This window comes from Herpailurus yagouaroundi, unplaced genomic scaffold (assembly GCF_014898765.1).
Source record: "Herpailurus yagouaroundi ecotype Mexico unplaced genomic scaffold, PumYag 191, whole genome shotgun sequence".
Taxonomy (NCBI): Eukaryota; Metazoa; Chordata; class Mammalia; order Carnivora; family Felidae; genus Herpailurus; species Herpailurus yagouaroundi.
The window spans coordinates 10433796-10459688 of NW_024412422.1; the positions used below are offsets into that span (position 1 = coordinate 10433796).

The following is a 25893-nucleotide window of genomic DNA, read 5'->3' on the forward strand; positions in this document are numbered from 1 at the left end:
CACTTGGCATATTTGAGGACTAGAAAGGGGTGGGGGAAGGGTGGTGAGGGAGGAGAGCAGTGCCTGGGAAAACGTTTGGCATACGTTGTGAATGAATGACTGTAGGGGAGGTCCCGGCATGGACAGAGGCCAGAGAATCATGCAGAGCTTCTCAGCCAGGGGAGGTACTAACCCCTTCTAGGGGAATTTGGTAAGGAGTGGGGTGCTTGTGGTTGTCATAGTGACTATGGGCACCATTGACATTTACCAGGCAGGGATCAGAGACGTAAAGTACTCTAAAACATGGAGGAGAGGGGCAGCCAGGAGCATCCGACTCTCGATTTCAGCTCTGGTCACGATCTCACGGTTCGTGAGATCGAGCCTGGCATCGGGCTCTGTGCTGACAACACAGAGCCTGCTTGAGAGTCTCTCTCTCTGTCTCTCTCTCTCCGCCCCTCCCCTCCCCTGCTAGTGCTCATTTTCTCTCTCTCTCTCTCTCTCAAAATAAATAAGCATTTAAAAAAATACATTTAAAAAAATAAAATAAAATTAAGGAGGAGAGTCCCACGCGGCGAGGTTCTGTCCAGTCCAGGAGCCCAGTAAGGAATATGGGCTTGACCTCCGCAAATAACTGTGGCCAGACTAGGGCAGCGGTAGGAGAGACAGGGAGGAGCGACGGGATATTAAATCTTGGAAGGACAGAACTGGCCGACGGGTGGGACAGGCCGAGGGTGGGAGAGAGGCACGGAGAGGAGTGGAGAACGAGCCCCGTGTTCCTGGCCTCAGCAGCAGCTGGGTGGGGGTGGTGCCATTTCCTGCAACGGTGAGTGGGGGCCGAGTGCCCGCCCGATGTTGAGGACCCCCGGCACTGGGAGGGACAGCTCACGGCTCACAGCCGCCCAGGGGGTCAGGTTGAAGCTGCCTCCGTCCGAGACCATGAACGTCCGTCTGTCTGTCCGACCCACGGCGCTTAGCTTTCTCCCTGCCCCTTCCTGCTTCTTCCGAGGCCCTTCCTTCTGCGAATCACTTGCACGGGGGTCCCCATCGCAGGCTCCACTTCCAGAGAACCTGTCCGCCCTGTCATCTTCTGGGCAAAGTCTCTTTATAATCGCAGTATTTAATGAAACATTTTTACCTAAAAAAATTACAGGCATGTCTATATATATATATATGTGGTTTCTTTGGGGGCCGATGAGAATGTTCTAAAGTTGACATTTGAGGATAGTTGTATATGCCTGGGAATATACTGAAAACCACCGCACGATAAATTGGTGAATTGTATGGAACATGAATTACATCTCAATAAAGTGGTTTTTTTAAAAAAAGAGTCGTCCAGCTTCCATCCCAAACGAGAAACGAAAAAGGCCATCCTCCTTGGTCATGGCCCCGCCTCACTTTTCCAGCCCCGTTTCCTTCCTGCCTTCTGGTTCCCTTTGCACCGGGCACAGCGAACTCCCCCCAGCCCGATCCCCCCAAACCGTCCGCCTTTGTGCCCTCCGGGGACACTCTCCTGGGTCTCCCGCTGGCCCTCACACCCCTGTCCCCAGCCCAGTGTGAGGTCCGCACTGGGGGCTCCTGTCTCTCTCCCAGGGTTCCGCAGGGATCGGTGCGGTGGAGAGAGGGATGCGGCCCTTGGAGGGAGAGCCACCTGCGCTCACGTCCCAGCTCCTCCATTTGGCAGGTGAGTGGGACCTTCGGTAAGTCACTTAGTTAGTGTCCCTGAACCTCAGTGTAGTCACCTGTCACACGGAGAGCGGCCGCTCATCCTACAAGCCCCGAACATCAGCCGCGCAGGCAACGTGCAGTGGACGCACGGTGTTGAGCAAAAGGCACGGGGGGAGGGTACCTTCCTTACAGGTAAAAGTCTGCACAAACCTTCCATTAGGGTCTGATCTGACGTATCACCGTCACTTGGAGCCTGCATGATGGCTCAGAGCCTGGAGCCTGCTTCCGATTCTGTGTCTCCCTCTCTCTCTGCCCCTCGCCCGTTCATGCTCTGTCTTTCTCTGTCCCAAAAATAAATAAACGTTAAAAAAAAAATTTTTTTTTAATTAAAAAAAAAAAAAAAAGACAGACACCTGTCTTGTGTTCCCCACAGCGCGTAGCCCGATGCCTGACTCAGCGTATTCATTAATAAGCGACTGGATTGGGGCGCCTGGGTGGCGCAGTCGGTTAAGCGTCCGACTTCAGCCAGGTCACGATCTCGCGCTCCGTGAGTTCGAGCCCCGCGTCGGGCTCTGGGCGGATGGCTCAGAGCCTGGAGCCTGTTTCCGATTCTGTGTCTCCCTCTCTCTCTGCCCCTCCCCCGTTCATGCTCTGTCTCTCTCTGTCCCCAAAATAAATAAACATTGAAAAAAAAAATTAAAAAAAAAATAAGCGACTGGATGGACACGTGTGTGCACGCGTACTGTTTGGCACTTTTGAATCCGAAAGAAAATCTGAAGTCGTTGTCAACCCAGTTGCCGGGAGAATGAAGACCGGTCTCACGTGGCGGCTGGTGTAGAGCTGCTGGCCCCGAGGATGCATTTCCCAGGCTGCTCGTGCTCCCACCGAGAATTGTCATCACAGCAAGGCCAGAACCACAACACGGCCCTACATAGTTGCCCATCTTCCATCCCAACCCTACAGGCACCCACAGACGAATATTTCACAGACACCGATCCTGGGGACTGCGTCATTCCGGTCCCAACAGCCAGTCGCAGGGGATCACGTATCTTTATTCCTAAACTCAAGACAAGACAGATCCAGAGCTCGGTAGAGGAAACAAAACACGAAACAGTCAAGCGCCTTGACGAGTTCACAGAAAGGCATACAAAAGCACTTAAAAACTGCCCAGCCCCACTTTTTAGAGAAAGGCAAACATAGTCACATCGCATTATCATTTTTCACCTAACGACGGACAAGGGGGCGGGTTTGACTACATGCTGATGTGACGAAAGTGCGGGGAGACAGGCTGCTGGGGACACCGCGGAGTCAGCAGGGTCAGCCTCACCGGGGGACAGGTCAGCACGACTCATCCTAGGAAGAACTGGAAAACCCTCGGAGCCGGCCCTTGTATGGCGTGACACATGTTCAAAGTTGCTCGTGGTCCTCGGGGTATGATGGGAAACTGTCCGTGGGAGGAAAGGCGTGGAGAGAGTTTTCCCTGGGTGCTCTTCTGAACCTTTTGCATTTTGTTCTGAGTCTTTTCAGAAAAAGACACAAAATTCCAAAATTCAGAAGAACTTTAAGCCTAAGGGGGGAGAAGCCTTTCAAAGCAAAGCCACGTTGGTGAATGGGCACCAAGTGTCGGTAGTGATGAAGACATGGTTCTGGAGATGGACGGTGGTGACGGCCACACAACAACGTCAGCGCACTCGATGCTGCTGCGCCGTCTGCTGGGGGGCTCAGTCGGTGATGCGTCGACTTCGGCTCAGGTCATGATCTCGCGGCTTGTGAGTTCAAGCCCCGCGTCGGGCTCTGTGCTGACAGCTGGGAGTCTGGAGCCTGCTTCGGATTCTGCATCTCCCTCTCTCTCTGCCCCTCCCCTGCTCATGCTCATCTCTGTCTCAAAAATAAGTGAAAATAAAAAAATAAAAAATAAATAAAAAAAATAAAATGTGTGGGGCACCCAGGTGGCTCAGTCGGTTGAGCATCCGACTTCAGCTCAGGTCACGATCTCGCGGTTCATGAGTTCGAGCCCCGCGTCGGGCTCTGGGCCGACAGCTCGGAGCCTGGAGCCCACTTTGGATTCTGTGTCTCCCTCTCTCTCTGCCCCTCCCCTGCGCGTGCTGTCTCTCTCAAAAATAAATAAACGTTAAAATAAATTTTTTAAAGTGGTAACAATGGTCGATGTTATGTTTTGTGTGTTTAACTACAATAGAAATAGTTTGAAAACGAAACAAGCACACGAGACTGAATCGCGAGGCCACATTCAAACGCCGTCGTTCAGAAGACTGCCACACTGAGCAAACTCAGGGGCTGAGACTACCTGAATTCTCTCTGGATAGTCCTGATTGTGTATAATGTTATCGTTCTTAATAAATGAACTTTATTCATTGTAAAAGCAAATTGCAATTTAACTTTATGTTGTGAATTTCTATGAAAACACAATGCAGGGGAAAAAAATCCTTTGCCCTGCTATGTGAAATTGATTTTTGCCTTAAAAAAGAAAAATGTGATCTTGGCGGGGTGCCTCCGTGGCTCAGACCGTAAAGTGTCCAACTCAATTTCGGCTCAGGTCACAAAATCACAGTTTGCAGGACAGAGCCCCGTGTCAGGCTCTGTGCTAACAGCACAGAGCCTGCTTGGGATCCTCTGTCTCCCTCCCTCTCTGTCCCTCCCCTACTCTCTCTCTCTCTCTCTCTCTCTCTCTCTCTCTCTCTCTCTCAATCTCTCTCAAAAACCATCCAACCAACCAACAAACAAACATTTTAAAAAATGTGATCTTGGGGCACCTGGGTGGCTCCGTTGGTTAAGCGTCTGACGCTTGGTTTCAGTTCAGGTCCTGATCTTGCGGCTCAGGAGTTTGAGCCCCACACTGGACTCTGTGCTGACAGTTCAAAGCCTGCTTGGGATTCTCTCTCCCTTTCTCCGCCCCTCCCCCACTCGCTCTGTCTCTCTCAAAACAAATAAACTTTAAAAAATTAAATTAAACATGTGACCTTGGTGAAGATTGCATTCAGAATGAAATGGCTCATCCCAAGGCATAATGTACACTCTAAATTATACTAGGAAGTCCTAAGAAAACTGGCCTAGATTACCCCAAACAGTGAATTTAGTCAATATATTTCAGCAAGAACTCAACAGTCAAAAATGCAATAGATGAATACGCAAAGTGGAAATACGAAAATACACATTCTATTTTGTTGCAAAGGGCATCCAAAAAGTGCTATTAAGGCCATCCAGTATAGATCATGATAAAGAGAATTATTCTCCTATGTTCAGTGATGGAGATGAATTAGTTGAACAGAGAAACAGGTATTTGCCTTACACGTTCATTTTTAGAAACAGATCCAGATACACACACACACACACACACACACACACACACACACACACACGTTCCCAACCGGTCAAGAAATAATGAGCTCAAGCGACCCCCACCGCTGAATTCTAACTCCCCTCTGTGTAACTATCACTTTAACACCCTGAAGACTGTCTACACCAGTCAGATTGTAACTATCTGCCTCCACGACTGCACCACGCTCCTCAAAAGCAAGAACAGGTTTTTGGTTCACCCATTCCTCAGTGCCTAGCCCCTGAAGGAGGATTTCATCTTTGCTGAATGGAAGTGAATTTGAACCCCCAATTCTTTCCAGTCCAGTATAACTACGGTCCCATCAGCTACCTCACTTCAAATCCGAGTAGAACGCGCAAGCCCTCTGTCCCTGAGCGGCCAACAGGTTCTGCAGGGCAGTCACTTTGTTGCAACCCTTATTTTAGTAGCAATACGTTACATCATGATGTCACTTGGGGATTTAGATCGTCTGACCTCAAATGACATGAATATCAGCTCGTTGGTAACGGCTGCTATTGATAAAACAGCGAATCTCTACTTCTGGCTCATTATCATTTGGCCAATTCAGTATTTGGAAGCCTAACTAGTTCCTAAGGGGGAAAAAACAACACCTGCCATAAACCCATTCCCTTGAGCTCACGGCCATCCCTTTTGACTGCTTCTCGCGGAGCTAAAGCAAGTGGCTGGATGCAAAGCATACGTGTAATGTGATCCAATAAGTAGGTACTTTCCTCAGAAGCTTTCCACTGACAAGACGACAGAGTCAAATAAACCCTTAGTTCTCGGTCCACAGTTGATTTGTTGTGGGAACACACCTGCTTCATCTTCGATCCACACGTTTTCTTGGGGATTCTTCTTGTGAGTAGGAACTGTAGAACTAGAAGGTTCTTTCATGACATGTGAAGGACGAGATCCTGCCACCGCCTCTAATTAAGGTACAAACCAGGATCTCGGGAAGGATGATGGGGAATGAGGCGTCTGCAGGCCGACAGAGCACTCGGCACCCCCTCCGAGACCCCAGAGGGTAAACACCACCGTAGCACGGAGGTCCTCAGTCCGTGGAAAGCTACCTTCCCGAGGGACAGACACCGGAGCCGCTCTTCAAAATCCTCATCACCTGGAACCGGCTGTCCAGCCTAATCGGGCTTTCCTGCCTCGTCTCGGCAGCCTGCTCGCACCCCAGGTAGAATTACTGCTTCCGGCCCCCTACAAGGCCTGGTTCCCATGAGAACGTCACCACCGGGAGGGTGGCTTCTATGTCCTCGTCTGGCACTGCAGAGGGGTCCCTATGTTTTGAATGGCTGGTGGATTGGTCTCACTGAGGAAACCGGCTCAGTCGGAAGAGCGGGCGACTCCTGATCTCCCCGGGTCATGAGTTCGAGCCCCGTGTTGGGTGTAGAGATAAATAAATACACTTAATTTTAAAAAATAAAAAATAAGTCAAGGGAAGAGCTGGTGTCCTGTGGCACATAATTTACTCCCATGAGCCTCCTTTGCCATCTGTACTCCGTACGTCCACCCAGTATCATTTACATTCAGTTTGTACGTTTCCTAACCATTACCCAGTGTATTTTACAGACATACTTTCTATTTGTTACTTGGAAGTTCTTGCAAACAGAATTCCTTGTCTCCCAAAGCCATTCAGAGTGGGCACTCAATAAATGCTTGAGGAACAGACTCATGCATTCTGTTTCCCAAGTGACCCTCTAGGTAAGAGCTGGTAAATGTCGGCATATAGCCAGTGTAAGAGATTGGCCTATAATCTCAGTTTTTCCCGGACATTTCTGATGCAGTAAATGACAAATATACCATAATATAAGAAAATGGTTTTATTCCTAATTTTTAGTTTCCATACAGTTTACAAATACATGTTTACTCTGATAATACAGCTTTGCAACTAGTAACGCAGTTGAACTAACACCCATAAATACAGGTGGGGAGACCATTAACATCCACTAATGTTTCTCTACATAAACTATTCTTTTCATGTCATTTTTTTTTTAAACAATTGCAAATAGACTACATAATACGTGGGCAAAAAGGCAATTAAGTGAATCTCTTGAAACACTAAATGTATAATAAACAGTGCATATTATCAACATTTACATGATTCACATCAAAATGATGACATCCTAAAACGTATTCCTTTTAAAGGATAGATTTATCAATAAAATATTACATATCTTTTAATACTCTGGTACAATACTTCATATACTGCAGGAAAATTAAATGTAGGTCTAGTCATCAGCTTAAAAAAGGATCCTTTTCTATTAGCTTTTATTAATAAAAGAATCACAATTATGTCATAAATAAACAGGCAAATTATTAATTACATGATTTGAGGTTTAGGATGAAAACTTGTAGAAATTAGTTTGATATACAGTAAAGTTATACAACACACTAAAACCAACTGTTTAATATTTCTGCCTTGTGTGAACTGCCCATAGTGAAAAAAGAACAAACTTTCTAATGATGGAAGATAGAATAAACTAGGTTTTGGAACTTATTTTTCAAGAGCAGGAGGGAGAAAGATTTCAACAGAATTACGGGCTAATACAGATCCTGATAAAGGCATCTTGAAATCAGGGAGGCCATGTGCTTGCTATATAAACCGTGAATCCCCCAACAACATACAGAAAACAGAAACTGTACCGGGAGCGCACTTAACGTCTACAGTCTAAGTTTCCCTTATGGATTAATAAGCTACAACAAAACACAATTGCATACCTTTCCACCTTCCCCTGAACTAGAAATAACCCAGGATGTTATATTAGTTCTTCAGATCCCCAGTAAAATAACCCCTAAAAAATAATCTTGATAATCTTCTTGGCTGTTGCAAAGCCACTAGGCTCCGTGAAGAACCTACAAACACCAAGAAAGTCATATATGTCTTTTCTCATCCCCATTTAGCCGCATCTGAAGAGGGTAAGAGGGAGAGAGGATCATAATTTTCAGGAGGGCCACACACTGGATATGAGGTGTCTTTTTACTTGCTTAAAAAAAAGCTATTAAGACTCTGAAATTTGGCTTTTTGAAAAAAACCTTAATGCCAAGTGTCAGATAATTTCTTCACCCCAAATACAAAACCCTATCCTATGCTGATAATTTTAAAATCCTCAACCAGCTATGGGATATTGTGCAAATTTAACGTCTACCGGCAACCCAGAAGCAGACTAAACACCTGTATCTATCACACCTACTTTCCGGGTAACCCGGTTCAACCAAGCATGGACTGCTCTGGCCCCGGGCCCTTCAACTTCCTCACACACCACCTCTTTGGAACTTTCACGTCCACACTTTTTAACGGCTGTACCTCAAGCGCCCCACGTCTTCACAGCTCTCTCTTCCCGATTCCATCTCGTGGAGAGTGATCTCATCTGAGAACCTCCCATCACCTCTCACCAAACACGTAACAGACCTCAGCAACCTAGGGACTATCGCAATCTTGTCTTGGCCTAAGTTTACATAACATGATGCTTTGCGGACTTCGTGGAGGGAAATCTAAGTGAAGTCAGTGTCCTGTAACAAACGAAGCCAGCCGAGACCAAGGGTTTCTGTTCCAAGTACAAAACAACTTAATCTTAAGCTACAGGCAGAGACGTTAATGCAGCAGGTATACGTGTACCATCGAACCCTTGTATGCTGGTGAAAGACTTTGCCCCCAAAGTCCAGAGTCTAAGCTATACCACAAAATCAAGGCAAAGGAGAACAATTCAATGTGGCAGTGCAACGGAAAGAACAGGATTCAAGATCCTTGTTGCAAACACTGAACTGGAATCTCTTTCTTTACAGGCTTGACAGGAAGACAGTCGTCACTGACATTCCTCTGATGAGGTAATGACCTCTGAGCCACACCTGTGTTCTAAAGCAATGCTAGGTTCGAGGGACAAGGGGACCCGAGGGGGGTGGGGTCGATGCGCATTCTGTCTGTGAAAGTGGCAGCGGAGGCTCTTCCCAAACTTCCTCAGGGTTTTACGGGAGGTAAAGACCTCAGGAAGGAAGTACTACTGGGGCCGGACCTAGTCCTTCCCTTCGGGAGCCAGAGCAAGAAGAGTCTGAGTTAAGGGGACGGTCACCTAATGGCAAAGCTGCCGTGTCACTTCATCATCTTTACGAGGTCAACCAATGATACTTTAATTGAAATACACTCACTGGATGATGATTCAACACGAGGCAAAGAGGACGTCTCTGGAGAAGGCACTTCAGGTAGAACGGTAGCAAATCTCACTGCTTGGTTAAAACAAAAATGAGCGACTGCCGATGCGATCTCATCAGCGGCCTCGTTAGGAGGCCCCCGCTTTGCCGCAGCCTGGCCGAAACCACCGGCGTGGAGAGGGCACCACAGTCGCCTCCCTCTGTGGGCACCACGGTGACAGGGTGGTTCTGCCCCCTAAACACACCCATCCTTACGAGACCGGTCTCCCCAAGGGATGGTTCAGAAAATATGCTCAGAGCCAGCAGAAATGGTTCAGGAGGCTTCTAGAAGGCCCTCTGTCCTTCTCTTTGACTTCCAGCTTACACAGGCTATTATACGCAGCTTCGATTTCCCAACGTCACCAGCAGCTTCTACTTTCGCTAACTGCTGCCGTCTTCCCGTGGCACTGACTCTGACATTCGGTTACTCTGCCCCCCCCCCCCCCCGTGAATCACACCTCAGCTTCATGCTCTCGTGCCATCCCCTCTTCCTGACTCTGGGCTGGGCCCGTGACTTGCTCCAATCAACAGGGGGCAGTAGAAGTTCTGGGTTGAAGTCTTAAGAAGGTCTGGCAACTACTGCCTTATAGCCTGGGGAGCTCTGAGCTGCCACGTAAGCGGTCCAGCTACCCTGCTGGCCAGGCCACTTGGGGCGGCCACATGGAGGAGAGGCCAGAGGACCTGCAGAGAGAGGCCCAGCCACCCCAATGTCTCGGCCAACCTGCTGACCGCACGGGCAACACCAGCGAGAGCACAGGAACAGCTCGACTGAGCCCGGCCCAGGCTAAAGACCATTGAGGAAGGGGAAAAAAAAAAAGAGAATTGTTTCAAGCCATTTCGTTTCGGGAGGGTTTGTCACCGACAATCCATAAGCACAACACTGCCTGGTTGTCCACAGATGCGGTTTGTTTGTTTGTTTTTTTTTTTCCTGAACACAAGACAGTCACTCAAATGAAAAGAAAACATGACAAACATTTCCCACCACATCCTTCTCAGTCAACAGGCTGAATGGTAATTGGTCATCTGCTACGAAGAAAACACACCTTCTATCCTAAGTCTCCATGATTCTTTTTTCCCGTGATTTTTTTAACGGCAATGCAAAAGTAGACAGATTGTCGACTTCCGACAGTCTGGGGGCACTGGCTTTAATTATCATTTAGCCAAAAAAAGAGGCCATCAAATGAATTACCCACTGCTGGATAAGCAATGATACCTGAGCCTGTTCTCACTCCCACGGGATGCTGTTACCTTTCCCAAAACGTTTTTCCTCTTACAAGCGCTCCGTCATCCCCCACAAAGAGAAAAACGATTGAGTTTTTAAGATTATAAAAAGGGGAAAAAAATGCCAAGAAGTAGAATTTGAATCACCATCATCTGCCAAATACAGAGCACAATTTAACTGCTTCCTCAATTTAAAATAAAATTCTATAAACCAGAACAGTGTCTACATTGTAGAGATGATTTCTTTGGATGTGAGGAAATGGGTAACTGGTAATCAGGTATTGTTGAGTTAGAATAAAGTGGTCTGTAAATGGTTTTGAATTTTGTCTGTCCAAAGGTAGTCGGCCACGACACAAGCCTTCCAAGTTCAAATTCATTCTTTGCAAAAACTTTCTTGCATCTGTTCTTGATGTTTTTAGGGAGAGGGTGAAAGTCCACATCTGGGGAAGAAATAAGTGAGAATTTTTAAGGAGCATGCATCTAAAAGTCTCTCAAGGCATTAAACCATTTTAAAGTAGATTTAAAGCTTTTAAGTGTACTACCCATTAAAATGGAAGTTTCAACATGCAATATGGAAACTGAGCTGCCAACACACATCACACACCTGGGTCGCCATCTACAAAGGTGACCGGCAGGAAAGAGACAGACAAGGGAGATCAGTTACCAGTGGCAGAGCTGGAAGGGATGTGGAGGTGAGCGGGGCGGGGGCCCGGGGAGGCCAGCGCCCTGTGTCGCACAGCCAATTGGGGGCCAAGGGGGGATGAGAACCCGGGCGTCCTGACTCCAACCATCCGGAGCTGTGTGCCCCCCCCCCCCCCCACCAATTCCCGGGCCCCCACAGATCATCTCCGGGCACAGCTCGGGTAAACCAACTCTAATACAAGTGCAAACAATGGGACACCTGATCACCAACAGCAACCATCCCTGAGTACTGAGTGCCAGCTCTGCTCCTCACAGAATTAACTCTGCATTTGGCTTCAATCCTTAATGAACTCTAAAATAAATCCAGCTGAGAGAAAAGAAGTTTAGGAAGAGAAAAAAGAGGCTGGTTTGTAAAACTCAACGATGGTACATTTTGCTAGAACACTCACAAATTAGCCGCCTGCTTAAAAATGCCACAAGGATAGAAACAATTGGGGAGCACTTCCATTTAAATACCTATTTCTGGGGTGCCTGGGTGGCTCAGTCAGTTAGGTATCCGACTTCAGGTTAGGTCATGATCTTGCAGTTGGTGGGATCGAGCCCCGCGTCGGATTCTGTGTCTCCCTCTCCCTCTGCCCCTCCCCCACTCATGTCTGTCTCTCTCTCCCTCTCTCAAAAATAAATAAACATTAAAAAATTTTAAATACCGATTTCTGTACTGAAGTCTTGATGGGTCTTCTCATCTGAAACTTTTCTGCTGCTGCATCAGACCTACGTTTTCATAGACTCTAGCATTATCTTCTCTCATTCTGTAAAGAAAAAAAAAGCATCAATAAAAAGGCAGACCATGCCCTCCAAGCTTACGTGGCATTTACAAAGCACATCACATACCACATTCTTTGGGGACCAGGTATGGTGAAGACACAGCCCCCAGGAGCTAACATTCTAAGACGGGCTGTAAGCCATAAACATACAGCAACATCAAGCTAGAAGTGAAATAAGAGCCTTGAGTCCCTGTGCTCTCTGGGGCTGGAGGAAAACAAGCCGTCTTCCCTGAGGGCAGAGCAAAGGAGGCTTGTATGATGATGAGGCCTTTAAGTAAGACCTTGAAGCACGGAGACGTGTGCACATAGAAAGGACAGGTATTAAATTCAAGCAGAGGGATCTCTTGGGCAAGAGACCCAAGAAAGGCAGGAGCAGTGTGGTAGGGACTATCCTTCCATTTAGCCCGGATCCAGCTACGAGATGGGGAACAGTAAGGGTGAGGCTCAGTGGTGGTTTTGGGACCTGGGATGAAGGGCCAGCACATCAGAGGCCAGACTCCATCCTGCTGAGCAGGGAATGGAAATCAGAGCAGTCCAAGGGGATGGGGGACCCAGTCACTGTGGGTGTCAGCCTGGGCAGGACAAGACGAAATGAGCAGAAGGGGCCCAGGGCCCGGGGTATTCTGGGTCTGCACCCTACAAGGAATACGATGGGAACAGAGAGGCAGAGGACCTGTTGCACAGGAAGGCCAGTGGTAAAGGGATCGTCAGAATTAACGTGTTCTGCCATTACTCAGGGAAAGCTTTCGGGCAAGGACAGAGCCCTGATGTGCCAGTGCTGCTGCAAATGACTGCAGGTAGCAATTTAAAATATCAGCCTTCCCCATCAGTCCACTGGGGAAGGAAAAAGCAGGCAGAAGGAAGGGGCGACTTGGTGGAGAGAATGCTTTCGCTGTATAATTTCATTTCGATGTTAACTACAAGCCAAATGTAAATACAAGCCTCATATTTGCTATCTAAAACGTTTATACAGAGTATTAAAGTCAGCAGGGGTTTAAAAATCCACATCAGAAGCAAACAGAGAGAAGACTCTTGGGGGAAAATAAAAAGTAAATGTTATACCAGAGACCGACTTCAGAATATACAGAAGAACAATAACTTACAACTGCTGTTCACATAATCGATTTAACAAATGTTTTCCTAACACGTTTTTAGCTTAAACAAGGGGTGGGCACAGTTTTTCTGTAAAGGATCTGAGGGTAAACAATTTCATTTCTGCAGGCCATACTCAGTCTTGGGCATATGATAGTCTTTGCAACGCCTTTTTGTTGTTGTTTTTTAATATAACCTTTTAAAAACCATTCATGAGCTGTGCAAACACAGGCCATGGGCAGAATTTGGCCTGGGGGTTGTAGTTTGCGGACTCCTGGTTTAAAAGCCCAAAGTAGATTTCTGTTGTCTGCTGACTGTGGAAAATTAGCAGAACATGGCAGCACTGAAACATTAATAGTTTATTCACTTTTACTTAGCAAAGAGTCTCAACGCATCAAAAGGGGCGTTACTTACCTTTGCTGTCGATCATTAACAACAGGTGTTATCTCCACCCCGTCAAAAGAAAGATTCAATGTTCTTAGAGAACACCACCTGCTACACTTACAGCTTCAAATAGTCATAGGCAGTGTACCAATCAGCTTGCAGTTTAGGTAAATTAAAATTTTGTTTAGAAAGCTGATACACTCGCGAATCGGTTGGGCAACAACAATGTGCACCCATGACAAGCATGTGCTGCAGAGACCTGTTGTTTTTTAAGCTTTTCTGCAGGACTGTATTCAGGCAGAAAGGATTTCCTTCATTCCTACTTACTCTGCGCAGGATGGTGTTGGAGTACAAGGCGGGAGGGGACTCTGATCTCCACTTGTCTGGTCCGTGAGAGAATACTTAATATTTGTATATTCGTGCCCTTTCCTCTTGCTTTTCTGAAAGGTGAAGATTGCATAAGTGAGGAACTGGAATGTTTTAAAGGAATAAAGAAGCAAAGGTGGCATTTCACCAGACAGATGGGCAGACAGGCGGAACCCTGCATACTGGTAGGCTGACCAAATGTTAGGGAATTCACCTCCCCGGTGTAAATGCACCATACAAGTGAAAAATACTTTTGAACCTTACAATTCAAAAGCACAGAGTCATGCATTAACAACTCACACTACCAAAACCAACTGTATCTATTTCTGAGCTAAGAGAGAATTCACACTTTCTTTGCCACCTTAACATCTAATCATTTCATAGTTCGCTTGCAACATTTTTAATGATTCTCAGAGAAACAGTCGGCAAAAGAGCTCTAGAAATAAATTCACTACAGGTAAAAATGGCACACAGGTACAAAAGGCAGTAGCTCTCTTAATAGAAACAATCACACGCCTTATCGTACCTTTCCTGCCTCCCACCCCCACCCAGGGAAAGACCCTGGCGCTTTAAAACTTTATTTTGGGTTCCAATGATACTCTTGGGAAAAAAAAAAAAATTGGCAAAGAAAACCAGTAAAATATAATCTCATCTCAGACGCAGAGCGAACTATATTTGGTAGGAGTCCCAGTTAGATGATTTATCACTCTTCGTTCCTAAATTCACCTAGAAACAACCGATTCTGAAAATCTAACTCACCAAGTTGTCATCATTATATAATGTTGCCTTCGTTCGAGGATTATTCAAGAAAACCAGCAAATATCAGAAAGGGTACCCACATCAAATAGTGACGTACAGCAGTGACTTTCATTTGCTGCCAGTGAGAGGGTAAACTGGGGCACAATTAATCAGAACTGGAAGTACTAATCAGTATCTAGTAATAATAAGAATACATCCCTACAAGGCCGCCTGGGTGGCTCAGTTGGTTAAGCGTCCAACTCTTGGTTTCAGGCCAAGTCATGATCTCACAGTTTCGTGAGTTCGAGCCCCACGTCAGGCTCTGCGCACTCACAGAGCCTGCTTGGGATTCTCCATCTCCCTCTCTCTCTCTCTGCTCCTCCCCTGCTCACACTCTCTCTGTCAATAAATAAACAAACAAACAAACTATATCCTACAATCTTGAACATCTGCTTCTTGGGAAACCCATACACATAAGCCTAAAAGAGCTATACAAGGATGTCCAGTGACATGTTATTCTTAATAATGTCTACAACAAGAGAACGAATCAACGTGATATACTCATACCATGAAATAATATGCAACAGTGAAGAGGCACAACAGAAAGAAAGACTGTGTGTGTGTGTGTGTGTGTGTGTGTGTGTGTGTGTGTGTGTCAAAACAGGCTTCATAATCAATGGTAACTGGAAAAACACAAATTATAGAAAAATGAAACAGTATGATCCTATGTGATTAAACATTCTAAATATATGAAACAGTGTTATCTATTGTGTATAGACTATTGGTATTTGTATCGTAAAATATAAAAAAAGACTACAAGCCCAGCAATTGCCCTGGGGTTCCGAGGCGTGCACTTGGGGCTGACAGCTGTACCTGCCGCATTTGATTGCTGTTATAAAAGAAAAAACAAAACAAAACTTGGAAGAAATAGGATAAAGCAAAACGGATGATTATAGATATACTACTATTATTTAAAATTTTTGAATAAAACATAAAACAAGTTTAAATCCACTGGTGAAGTGTCTTCTTGCTCTCCTGACTCAGAACTTACCCCCAAACAACAGCTAATAAAAAGTAGAAAATCTTATTTGACATACAAGAATTGTTACAACTCCAACCTATAGAGTATAAAGCATCTCATCCCGTGTGAACTTGGGACCAACGTACAAACGAAGCTGGACAGCCTGAAAGATTCACTGACTCTTCACAGAAAAGGCTTGACGTTGGCAGGAAGCTGGCTGCTTGCTGGCCACCACTTCCTCGTGCTGTCTGCAACCGTGTGCAAAAGGAAACGTCCTAAAGGGCAATAGGGTGACAGGATGCAAAGTGCCCGGGCCCTCGGATGACCTCGGATGACCTTGGACGAGCAGAGTTGCCCACTTCCTCCCCAGCTGCCTGCCAACTCGGATTTTTACGTTAGAAGAGAAATCAGCTTCTATCTTATTTAAGCCACTATTACTCAGCCTGTTGAAGCAGCCCAACCAATTTATTAACTGATCAAGCAGCCATTACACATCTTAGTATCTAGGGAAGAAGTTGCAAAGAAGATATCCAAACAGAAAATTTCTCTACATAGTATTTTAATGCTTTGAACAAATGTTTTTAAAAATCTAAAGGCTGGGGCACCTGGGTGCCTCAGCCGGTTGAGAGTCCGACTTTGGCTCAGGTCATGATCTCATGGCTGGTGAGTTCAAGTCCCACACTGGGCTCGCAGAGGTCAGCACAGAGCCCTGCATCAGTTCCTCTGTCCTCCTCTCTCTCTGCCCCTCCCCACCTAGCACTCTCTCTCTCTCAAAAATAAACCTTTAAAAAAAAAATCTAAAGGCCTTGAAAAGCAGTCACAGATTTTCAGCACTGCAATAATGACTTACACAAGAAACAATCTTTTAAAAGATATAATTTAAAATAAAATATTAAGTGGAAGACTTGACAGAGAACGGCTCTTATTTTAAAACTTATTCTGGGGGCACCTGGGTAGCTCAGTCGGTTGAGTGTCTGACTCCTGGTTTCAGTTTAGGTCATGACCTCATTCGGCTCAGGTCATGAGTTCAAGTCCCACATTGGGCTCCACACTGACAGTGAGGGGCCTGCTTGGGATTCTCTCTCTCCCTCTCTCTCTGCTCCTCCCTGACTTGTGCTCTGTCTTTCAAAATAAACAAATAAAAAATTTAAATATGCAATCAATAACCTGAAGCATAAGCTTGCTTTCTACTCAACACATTTTTTTTTTAATTGTGGTAAACGAAAAACAACATATGATAAGATACATGCTCTTGGGCAAAATTTTGAGTGTACGCAGTACTGTCCAGTATATGTTGTTTTTTTTTTTTTAATGTTTTTATTTATCTTTTTGAGACAGAGTCAGAGCATGAGCGGGGGAGGGACAGAGAGCGAGGGAGACACAGAATCGAAGCAGGCTCCAGGCTCTGAGCTGTCAGCACAGAGCCCAACACCGGGTTTGAACTCATGAACCAATAAGATCATGACCTGAGCCGAAGTCGGACACTCAACTGACTGAGCCCCCCAGGCACCCTGAGAATACGCTCTTGATGTGCAGCAGGTCTCTAGAACTTTTTCATCTTATATGACTGAAACTATCTACCCACTGAACAGCAACCCCCATTTCTGCCTCCCTTCTACTATCTTTTTTTCATGTTTTATTTATTTATTTTGAGAGAGAGAGAGAGAGAGAGAATGAGAATGAGAATGAGAATCCCAAGCAGGCTCTGTGCTGTCAGTGCAGAGCCCGACTCAGGGCTCAATCTCATGAACCGTGGGATCATGACCTGAACTGAAATCAAGAGTAGGGCGCTTAACCAACTGAGCCACCCAGGCGCCCCTCTCTACTACTTTCTTGAAAAAAAAAAAAAAAAAATCAGTATTTCTACATAAAGTGATTACAAAAGAATTTTCTAACAGGGAATAATTAATAGAAATGGGACAGGAATTATTTCAATGAATTAAGTGGCTCAAGGAAAAGCATAAAAATGTTGGAGCTTCTCAGGCTTATTTAGAAAGAACAAGAAATAAAACTGATCCATAAATCAGTTGAGTTTATTTCTTAGTACTGTGACGGCCCAGGCTGTCCTTATAGAACAAGAAAAATTCTCAAGGGCTTGGGGTAGTTTTGGTTTTGGGGGGTTGGAGAGAGACTTGTTTCAGAGCCTTAAAAGACGATCTGAAATTGATCTATCCTTCACCTAAATTCAATGACACAGCATAGTTATACCAAACCTTCTGTAATATTTATAATAAATCTTATAGCCAGCTGACACACAGTCAAGGTTGAGAGGAGGGTTCAACCACAAGTCTCTAAAATCATCTGGCATTAAATATCTTGCCATATGAAGTAAATCCAGTGAATTCTTTAACTTTAAGTTACAAAAAAGCCCCGGGCTCCTGGCTAGCTCTTGGTATCAGGGTCGTGAGTTTGAGCCCCACAGTGGGCATAAAAAAAAAAAACAAAGAAAAGAAAATTAAAGGGGCACCTGAGTGGCTCAGTCGGTTAAGCATCCGATGTCAGCTCAGGTCATAATCTCACGGTTAGTGAGTTTGGGCCCCACATCAGGCTCTGTGCTATCAGCTCGGAGCCCACTTTGGATCCTCTGTCTCCCTCTCTCTCTCTCTCTGCCCCTCCCCCACTTGCTCTCTCTCAAAAATAAACATTAAAAAATATTTTTTTAATTAAGAAAAAAAATTAAGACTATGAAATAAAGCATATATCAATTTACCCAAAAAAAGCCCAAAAGCCAGGAGTAGGAAGAAAGGGTCAAATGAAAATGCTCTTGTCTAAGTTACAGAGCAACAAGATACTTGTGCAGAATGTTCTGAGCTCAAATGTCAGGATTACAAACACCTTGACTCCTGCCCACATCTCATCACAAAATCTTACCGGTTCTGCTTCTCTTTGTGCTGACCATTAGCCCCCACTGTCCTGTCCAAACCGTCATCAGCTCTCACCTACACTGGTCCCCCCTGAAACTGCTTGAGCCCAGAGCCCACAGCCCACACCCACTCCTCACTCTCAAGCCAGGGCCCTATTTTCAAAACGAGGACCTTTTTATGTCACTCCCCTGCTTCAAAATCCTCGGTGACGTCCCATTCCCCTCGGGATGAAGTCTAAAATCTTTAATATGCCCTGCAAGCCCCAAGCTCTCAAAATCAGATCTCTGCTTACGTTCCCAATCCCACCCATGACACCCCCGGCCCCCACCCAACTCCCTCTACTCCAACCACACAGCTTTCTTTCCATTTCAGGAACATGACCACTCATAGCCCCAATGTCCAGCACAGAGCCCGGCATGCGGCACAGCCTATTTTAATGGATGCAGGAATGAATGAACGAAGGTGAGAAGGCCTCTTGATTGCACCAAGGAGCTTGAGGAAGATGTGTGAAAAGCACAAGTCCAGGAAAATGAATAAAAAAGACAGGACAAATGTAGACAAGGGCGTCATGGTAACTCAAACTTTCCATCTGGTGAAACTGGAGTTTTATTGAGGCAACAGCCACGTCTATCTTGTTCTGTTATATCCTCAGCATCTAATCAGTGTCTGGAACACAAAAGGCACCCAAATATTTCTTAAAGGAGTAATACCCAACGAAACATTTAATGAAAGAGAAGGCGCCGGATGCTAACTGCCAGCACCGGCCAGCTTCAGTTTTGCTGGCGACAACCAAAATCTAGCACTGCTGCATTTCTATCCTGGCCCATTGGTGATGGCAGAATTCTTTTTTTTTTTAATGCTTATTTATTTATTTTTTGAGAGAGAGAGCGTATGAGCAGGTGAGGGACAGAGACAGAAGGAGAGAGAGTCCCAAGCAGGATCCACGCCCCGCGCAGAGCCAGAGGTGGGGCTCAATCTCGTGACCGTGAGATGAAATCAAGAGTCGGACGCTTAACTGACTAAACCGCCCAGGCGCCCCTGATTACAGAACTCTTAAAGGTATCTTCTGTCCTGTAGTACGATGCACTCAGAGAACGCCACCCAGAGTCTCTACGGTGCAGTTAAAGGATGCTCGATGCGGGATGTGGAATTATTTCCTTCAAACAAGAGTTGCCCACATGGTAAATTTGATTCTCATGGGGGTACAGGCAAGCAGCTCTGAAACTATTTCGCATGTATACTAGGGGTGAGCAAATGAGCAAATAAATTGTAGATCATGGGAACCAGGTTTCCCCCAGTTAGAGAAGTTACAAATTAGGAAGGGGAAGGCTAGTCTGAGCCTTGGGGTACTGAATGAGAGCCAGAGACATCAACATGCACTGAGGTTTAGCTTATATATATATATATATATATATATATATATATATATATACACACACACACACACACACACACATAGATACAGTGACGATTATTGGTATTTATGCATATGTGCATTAGTATACAGACGTTATTTCCTAGCACTGTCCACTGAGAGGGCCCAGAAGCAGTAATACCCAGTAGCAACAAGCATACCCAACACCCAAACCTTCATTTTATTTTTGTTTTTATTAAAAATTTTATTTTTAAATAAATTCTCTTTTTTGTTTAACATTTATTATTTTTGAGAGACAGAGTGTGAGCAGGGGAGGGGCAGAGAGTGAGGGAGACACAGAATCCGAAGCAGGCTCCAGGCTCTGAGCTGTCAGCACAGAGCCCGATGTGGGGCTCAAACCCACGAACTGTGAGATCATGACCTGGGCTGAAGTCGGACGCCCAACCGACTGAGCCCAACTGACTGAGCCAAAATTTTATTTTCAAATAAGCTCTAACTCACAACCCTTGAGATCGAGAGTCGCATGCTCTACCGACTGAGCCAGCCAGGTGCCCCCCCCAAACCTTCAATTTTAAATACCTGTTTAAGTAATAAACAGAACTGGGGCTCCATAGAAAAATGGCCAATTCAAAGGCTAGGAGAGGGGAAACAGAAGATGAGCCCGGAGCATCTTGCAGGCCATAAAGTGAGCAAGTGCTCAAACACAAAAGGATAGGGACACGTGAAAGGGACACAGGAGCCAATCTGAAAACGTGCCTCACTCGCACCTTCCCCTGGACGACCACCTGTTTTTTGCTTCTCCTCCTCCTAATGCTGTCGCTACTTCCTGCTTCCTTCCCCAGCCCGCCGGTCCCTGACCTACTGTCTTTCTTCATTTACCCTTGTCAGCAAATTCCTTCATTCCCAAAGGTCCTTAACTCTTCAGAATTTTGAAAATGATGGCATTTAAAAGAATAATCAATGATCCCGAATGAGTTTCATCCTTCTGCTCAATTTAAAACTCAGATGGCTTTACTGTTTAAGTCTACCACTTAAGCTTTCTACTAGATGAAGGTACTTCTTACTTTACCACGAAATCAGGTAGTAAGTTCGAGCACAGAATCAAACAGTACAATGCACAAAACCACATGTTATAGGATCTCATTTTTAGGGGCGCCTAGGTGGCTCAGTCGGCTAGGTGGCCGACTTCAGCTCGGGTCGAGATCTCGCAGTTCATGAGTTTGAACCTGCTTAGGATTCTGTGTCTCCTCACTCTCTGCCCCTTCCCCGCTCATGCTCTGTATCTGTCTCAAAAATGAACATTAAAATTTTTTTAATGAATCATCTGGGGGCACCCACGTGGCTCAGTTGGTTAAGAGTTCAACTTTGGCTCAGGTCGCGATCTCACAGTTCGTAAGTTCAAGCCCCATATCGAGCTCACTGCTCTCAGTGCAGAGCCTTCTTTGGATCCTCTGGCCCCCTCTCTATCTGTCCCTCCCCCACTCTCACTCTCTAAAAAATAAATTCTAAAAAATTTATCAGCCTGACAGCTCGGAGCCCGGAACCTGCTTCAGAGTCTGTCTCCCTCTTTCTCTGCCCCTCCCCACCTTGCGCGCTCGCTCTCTCTCTCTCTCTCTCTCTCTCTCTCTCAAAAAACAATAAATATTTTTTTAAAAACTTTTAAAAAAATCTCTAAAAATGAATACTCTAAGACACCTAAAGTGGCTCAGTCAGTTAAGCGGCCGACTCTTGATTTCGGCTCAGGTCATGATCTCATTCGTGAGACTGAGCCCAGAGGCAGGCTCTGTGCTGACAGTGCGGAGCCTGGAGGCTGCTTAGGATTCTCTCTCTCCACTCTCCCTGCCCCTCCCCCACTTGCACGTGCACTGTCTCTCAAAATAAATACACATACAAAATTAAAAGTAAAAAAATAAGTAATAATGAATAATCTAAGTCAACACATTTTTTAGACTCTGAAGCCTCTTAGACCAAATAGCAGTTAACGTGCTGAGGACAGTGCTGGCACCTGTCAGTCCCAAAAAATACAGGCTGAATGAATGCATGCATGCAAGCACTCTTGGGGTGGGATCATCAGGGACATTCGGTTTCTAGAGTCTATAATACTTCAATTATTACGGAACATTTTTGTCTACTGCCTCCTGACCCCCCAAAAAAGGGCAGCAATAAAAGTATTTTTAAAGAGGCTCCTAAATCCAAATTGCAACTCGAGATTCAGGGTCAGAGAGACTGGATGTGGTAAGGAGAAGATCTGAAGTGCTATAGAGGCTGGGAGAGGAAGTGCCTGAAGTCTCCAGAACAAGGATAAATACCAAACCTTCTGAATGAAATAAAGAGAGCTCCTTCCCCAGCTTTTCCACACAAGATTACATTATATGCTTCAAGACATTCCTGACTATTCTCCAATTTGTACCAACTGTGCTACATTCTCTTTGTATTTAGTACGAGATTCTTCTCTGTGAGCAACTTTATGCTTTAACTATTCCTGGCCCAGATTAAGGATAACTGGAAGACAAAGAGAAAATAGCCTATAGTAACCATCTACATTTTTCATAACACCAAGTCAGATTTAACACACTAAAGGTCGAAACCAGTTACCTGTTGATTATTTGACCTTGCATTTCAATACCTACACTGTTTCTGAAGATGTTTTTTTGTACAGTGAAACAATCCAGTGTCTTCACGTGAACTGAGAACGTCCTAGGCTAACTAAGAGGTATCTTACTTGGCTAACCAGGCTCTGATAACGCGGCTACAAGTCTTTCGATTCGCTGGCAGGTGCCATTTTGCAAAGCCGAGCGCTCTGGAAGGCAATGAACAGGGTAAAGCAGGCCTGTCTGCAGCGGAGCAGTGGGGCTGGTGAGGGGAGGGGAGAAGCACAGATCCCCAAAAGAGCAGTCTCATTTCCCTCCTCTTAGCGGATTTCTAATTAACTCAGCTTTGTGTCTGTTATGAATAGCTTCGCATGGAGAGGCTCCAGTTCCACATTCTTCTTCATTCTGCATGGCTTATTAAAATTGAAACCTCACTGTTTCCAACTCAACCAAATTGATGGTTCAGAGTGAAGCATTTCGTTTAAAAGATGGGATCAGGGTAAAGACGGCCCGGATCAAAACTGGAACAGGCTGGAGACTTCGAGGCCTTCGGTTCCAAACCCGCCATGTGAAAATCCTGGGATTTGCCTAGGAAAGTCCTAACCTTTCCACGTGGCCGCTGCCCAGTCAGCCAGGCCAGGACGATGGCAGGGCGCCCATCCCCACGGTACCCTGTCCTGAGAAGTCAGAGTTGTGAAGTAGGGAATGGTTTGAGAGAGGCCCTTCCTGGCCGGGAACAAGGTTCCCATTCCCAAACAGTGACAGTTGACTCTCAGGGGCCCACCCCGCTCCAAAGGAGAGCATAGGAGAGCTGCCCAGAGGAAGAAGACGGAAATCTGCCCGCCAGGCCCTCTGGGTCGCATACCTGCTCTTCTTCAATCCTGCGCTGTAGTGTTTCAATGTAATGCTGAACGGCCATGTAGATGAAGCGGTACTGAGCTTCCGTCTGGACCATCCCTGACCTCTGAGACCGCACCATCTGAATGGTCTTGGGAACATCGATGTCGCAGTCGACACCTGCAAAGCAAACACCATGAAGCACCGGGACAAACTGCAGGGCCCGGATGAAGACGCACAACTTTTGGCAGACGCAGAGATAAAGCAAATGTTCCCACTGGACGTGTTCCGAGGGCTACACTGGCCTTCTGGGCGATACAAATGATCCCAGAAGATTAGCTGAGAAGGTGTTGGAGGTCAGGAACCCCCCACTTTCCAAACGGCACCACCCCCACAACATCCGCCAGGACGAGGGGCGTGGGCAAAGACCACCGCTGCATATTCAGCAAAAGACCACAGCACTAGGACCCACAGCTCCAAGGCTCCGTTTTATGTCGAGAGTCAAACAGAATCATGTTTGTTCCCTCGCAAACACACTGGAAGTCAAAGTCCTCAGCCTAGATTTTGTGAAAATGTTTTAACATTCGGATTCCCCCCTAGGCTATTTTCACCAGCATTTTCCTTCCATAAACTAAAACTAAAAACAGGAACTATAGCTTCTTGCCCTCCAGATGACCTACCTTTCTCTCTGATGATGTCAATAAGGATATCAATCACAATGAACGTCCCTGTCCGGCCAATTCCAGCACTGTGGGTAGAAGGACAAAGCAATGACAATGGAGTCATTCATGGGGGTTTCAGACTCAAAATCAAGCTAGTAATATTAACAGAAATGATGTCTGCTCTTGGGAGTATTTATAAGATTGTCTATTTGTATTTGAGAATAGATTAGCTAAGAGGGCTTGGGAATTAGTCCAACCTATACTTGGAGCCCGGCTTCTCCTGTACAACGTGCCTGAGGCAAGTCCCATACACTCTGGACCCTCAGTTTCCTCATCTGTGAAATGGGGATGATAGTATATGCCTTACAGGCTTGTAATGTGCATCAAACATTAGTAATGTATGGAAAACACACAGCACAGAGGCCGGCACACAGCAAGTGCTCAAAAAACAGTAGCTTTTTGTGTTTTAATTTTTTACTGTTTCCTTGTTTTTCAGAGAAAGAGAGAGAGACAGAGCGTGAGCAGGGAAGGGGGCAAAAAGAGAGACAGAGACACAGAATCTGAAGCAGGCTCCAGGCTCTGAGCTGTCAACAGACAGCCCGACGCTTGGCTCGAACTCACAAACCATGAGATCATGACCTGAGCCGAAGTTGGACGCTTAACCGACTGAGCCGCCCAGGCGCCCCAACAGCTTTTTAAAAAGGGAATTAAGTTTCACATGCAGCTACTTGTCCAACACATGGATGAGATCTGGGAAACTAAACTTGCCCCAGCAAAACCATGAAGCCCAGATGTGGGCACTAGAGGCTGTAAACTGTGGTGAGAGGCCATGGGCGTGGCCTTCGGAGGCCTGTGTGGGGAGTGGTCCAAAACCTTGAAAGTAAACAAGTATATTATCGGGAAAACATGCACCTTATTTCTGTGGCAGAAGAGAATACATTAAAGTGATGAATCCTAAGTCACTATATTAAAAAAGGAAACTGGGGGCACCTGGCTGGCTCAGTCGGTTGGGCATCCGATTCTTGATTTCGGCTCAGGTCATGATCTCATGGTTTGTGGGTTCGAGCCCCATGACATGGCTGTCAGCACAGAGCCTGCTTGGGATTCTCTCTCTCTCTCTCTCTCTCTCTCTCTCTCTCTCTCTCTCCCTCTCCCCTGTGCATACTCTCTCTCTCTCTCTCTCTCAAAATAAACATTAAAAAATATTTTTAATAAACAGAAATAAATAAAATGGAAAAACAAGCAAACATTACGAGACTACATAAGGGCTCCCTGAGGATAAGGATGATGCTCCCCCCTCTGCCCTGCTACCACCAATACCTGGCAGTCCCACAGGACCTAGGAGAAATTCACTCTCGGGGCAAAGTGTCCCTCCATGCAGTTTATGCATGCCTCGAACAGAGATTAAATTTTTCTCACAGGTAAAGAGCTGGGGGTGGGTAGGTAAAAACAAGCCCTGGGCATTAAGAGACAGGCCAGGCTGCAGCCTGGAGAGGTGGCAGGGGCCAGTCACCTGCAGTGAACTACCACAGGCCCCGCGTCCATAATGCTCTCTTGCTTATGGTGGACCTCCTCCAGGAAGTCCAGCACGCCCCCGGGGTCACTGGGCACTCCGTGGTCCGGCCAGGTCCGAAAGTGGTATTGCCACACGGTTCTCTCTGTATTCCCCTGGAGTAGAGCCAAGAAAAACCAGAAAAGAATTAAATAAATCAAGGGGTTGAGGAATCGCCCCGTCCTGATCTTTCCCAGAGCCGATGTGAGCCAACTGCTCCATTTAAAGGTCATCTTTGCAAGTTTCCCAGATCATTCCTCCTTTTGGATCTGGCTGAGCAGCCCTGGAGGCAAGTCTCTGCTTCTGACATAAACCAAAATGTCCAGTATAGCAACGCGTTCCTCAGGAAGCTACAACCTGCATCACCTCTCTGAATCCTCAGCGGCAGGCAATGCCTCCTTCCCTCCTCATCCACGCGTAGCTCAACTCCAGAGGCAACTGAGGCCCCTGGGTCCTGGGGCTCTCTTCCCAGCAGATGAGAAAACAGCTATCCCCTCAAGACACATTTGCCTCTTTCTCTTTTTATACCCAGCCCTCCTTCCCTCCCCCAAA

At 46.1% G+C, this 25893-nt stretch overlaps 1 protein-coding gene across 2 annotated transcripts in view; it reads right to left on the reverse strand.

Moving 5' to 3' along the window:
- Window positions 1–6784: 6784 nt before the first annotated feature.
- PTPN11 (protein tyrosine phosphatase non-receptor type 11) overlaps window positions 6785–25893 on the reverse strand; it is an 81565-nt gene continuing 62456 nt past the window's right edge. The window contains exons 11-16 of one of the 2 annotated variants that reach the window (XM_040443838.1): window positions 25303–25457; window positions 23808–23875; window positions 23156–23307; window positions 13663–13775; window positions 11743–11844; window positions 6785–10833 (exon numbers count right to left, since the gene is read on the reverse strand). In XM_040443838.1, coding sequence (XP_040299772.1) covers window positions 11775–11844; window positions 13663–13775; window positions 23156–23307; window positions 23808–23875; window positions 25303–25457 — 558 coding nt within the window. In that variant the 3' untranslated portion in view covers window positions 6785–10833; window positions 11743–11774. Of the gene's footprint in view, window positions 10834–11742; window positions 11845–13662; window positions 13776–23155; window positions 23308–23807; window positions 23876–25302; window positions 25470–25893 lie in introns of both variants that reach the window. The other variant, XM_040443837.1, reaches the window with a different exon arrangement.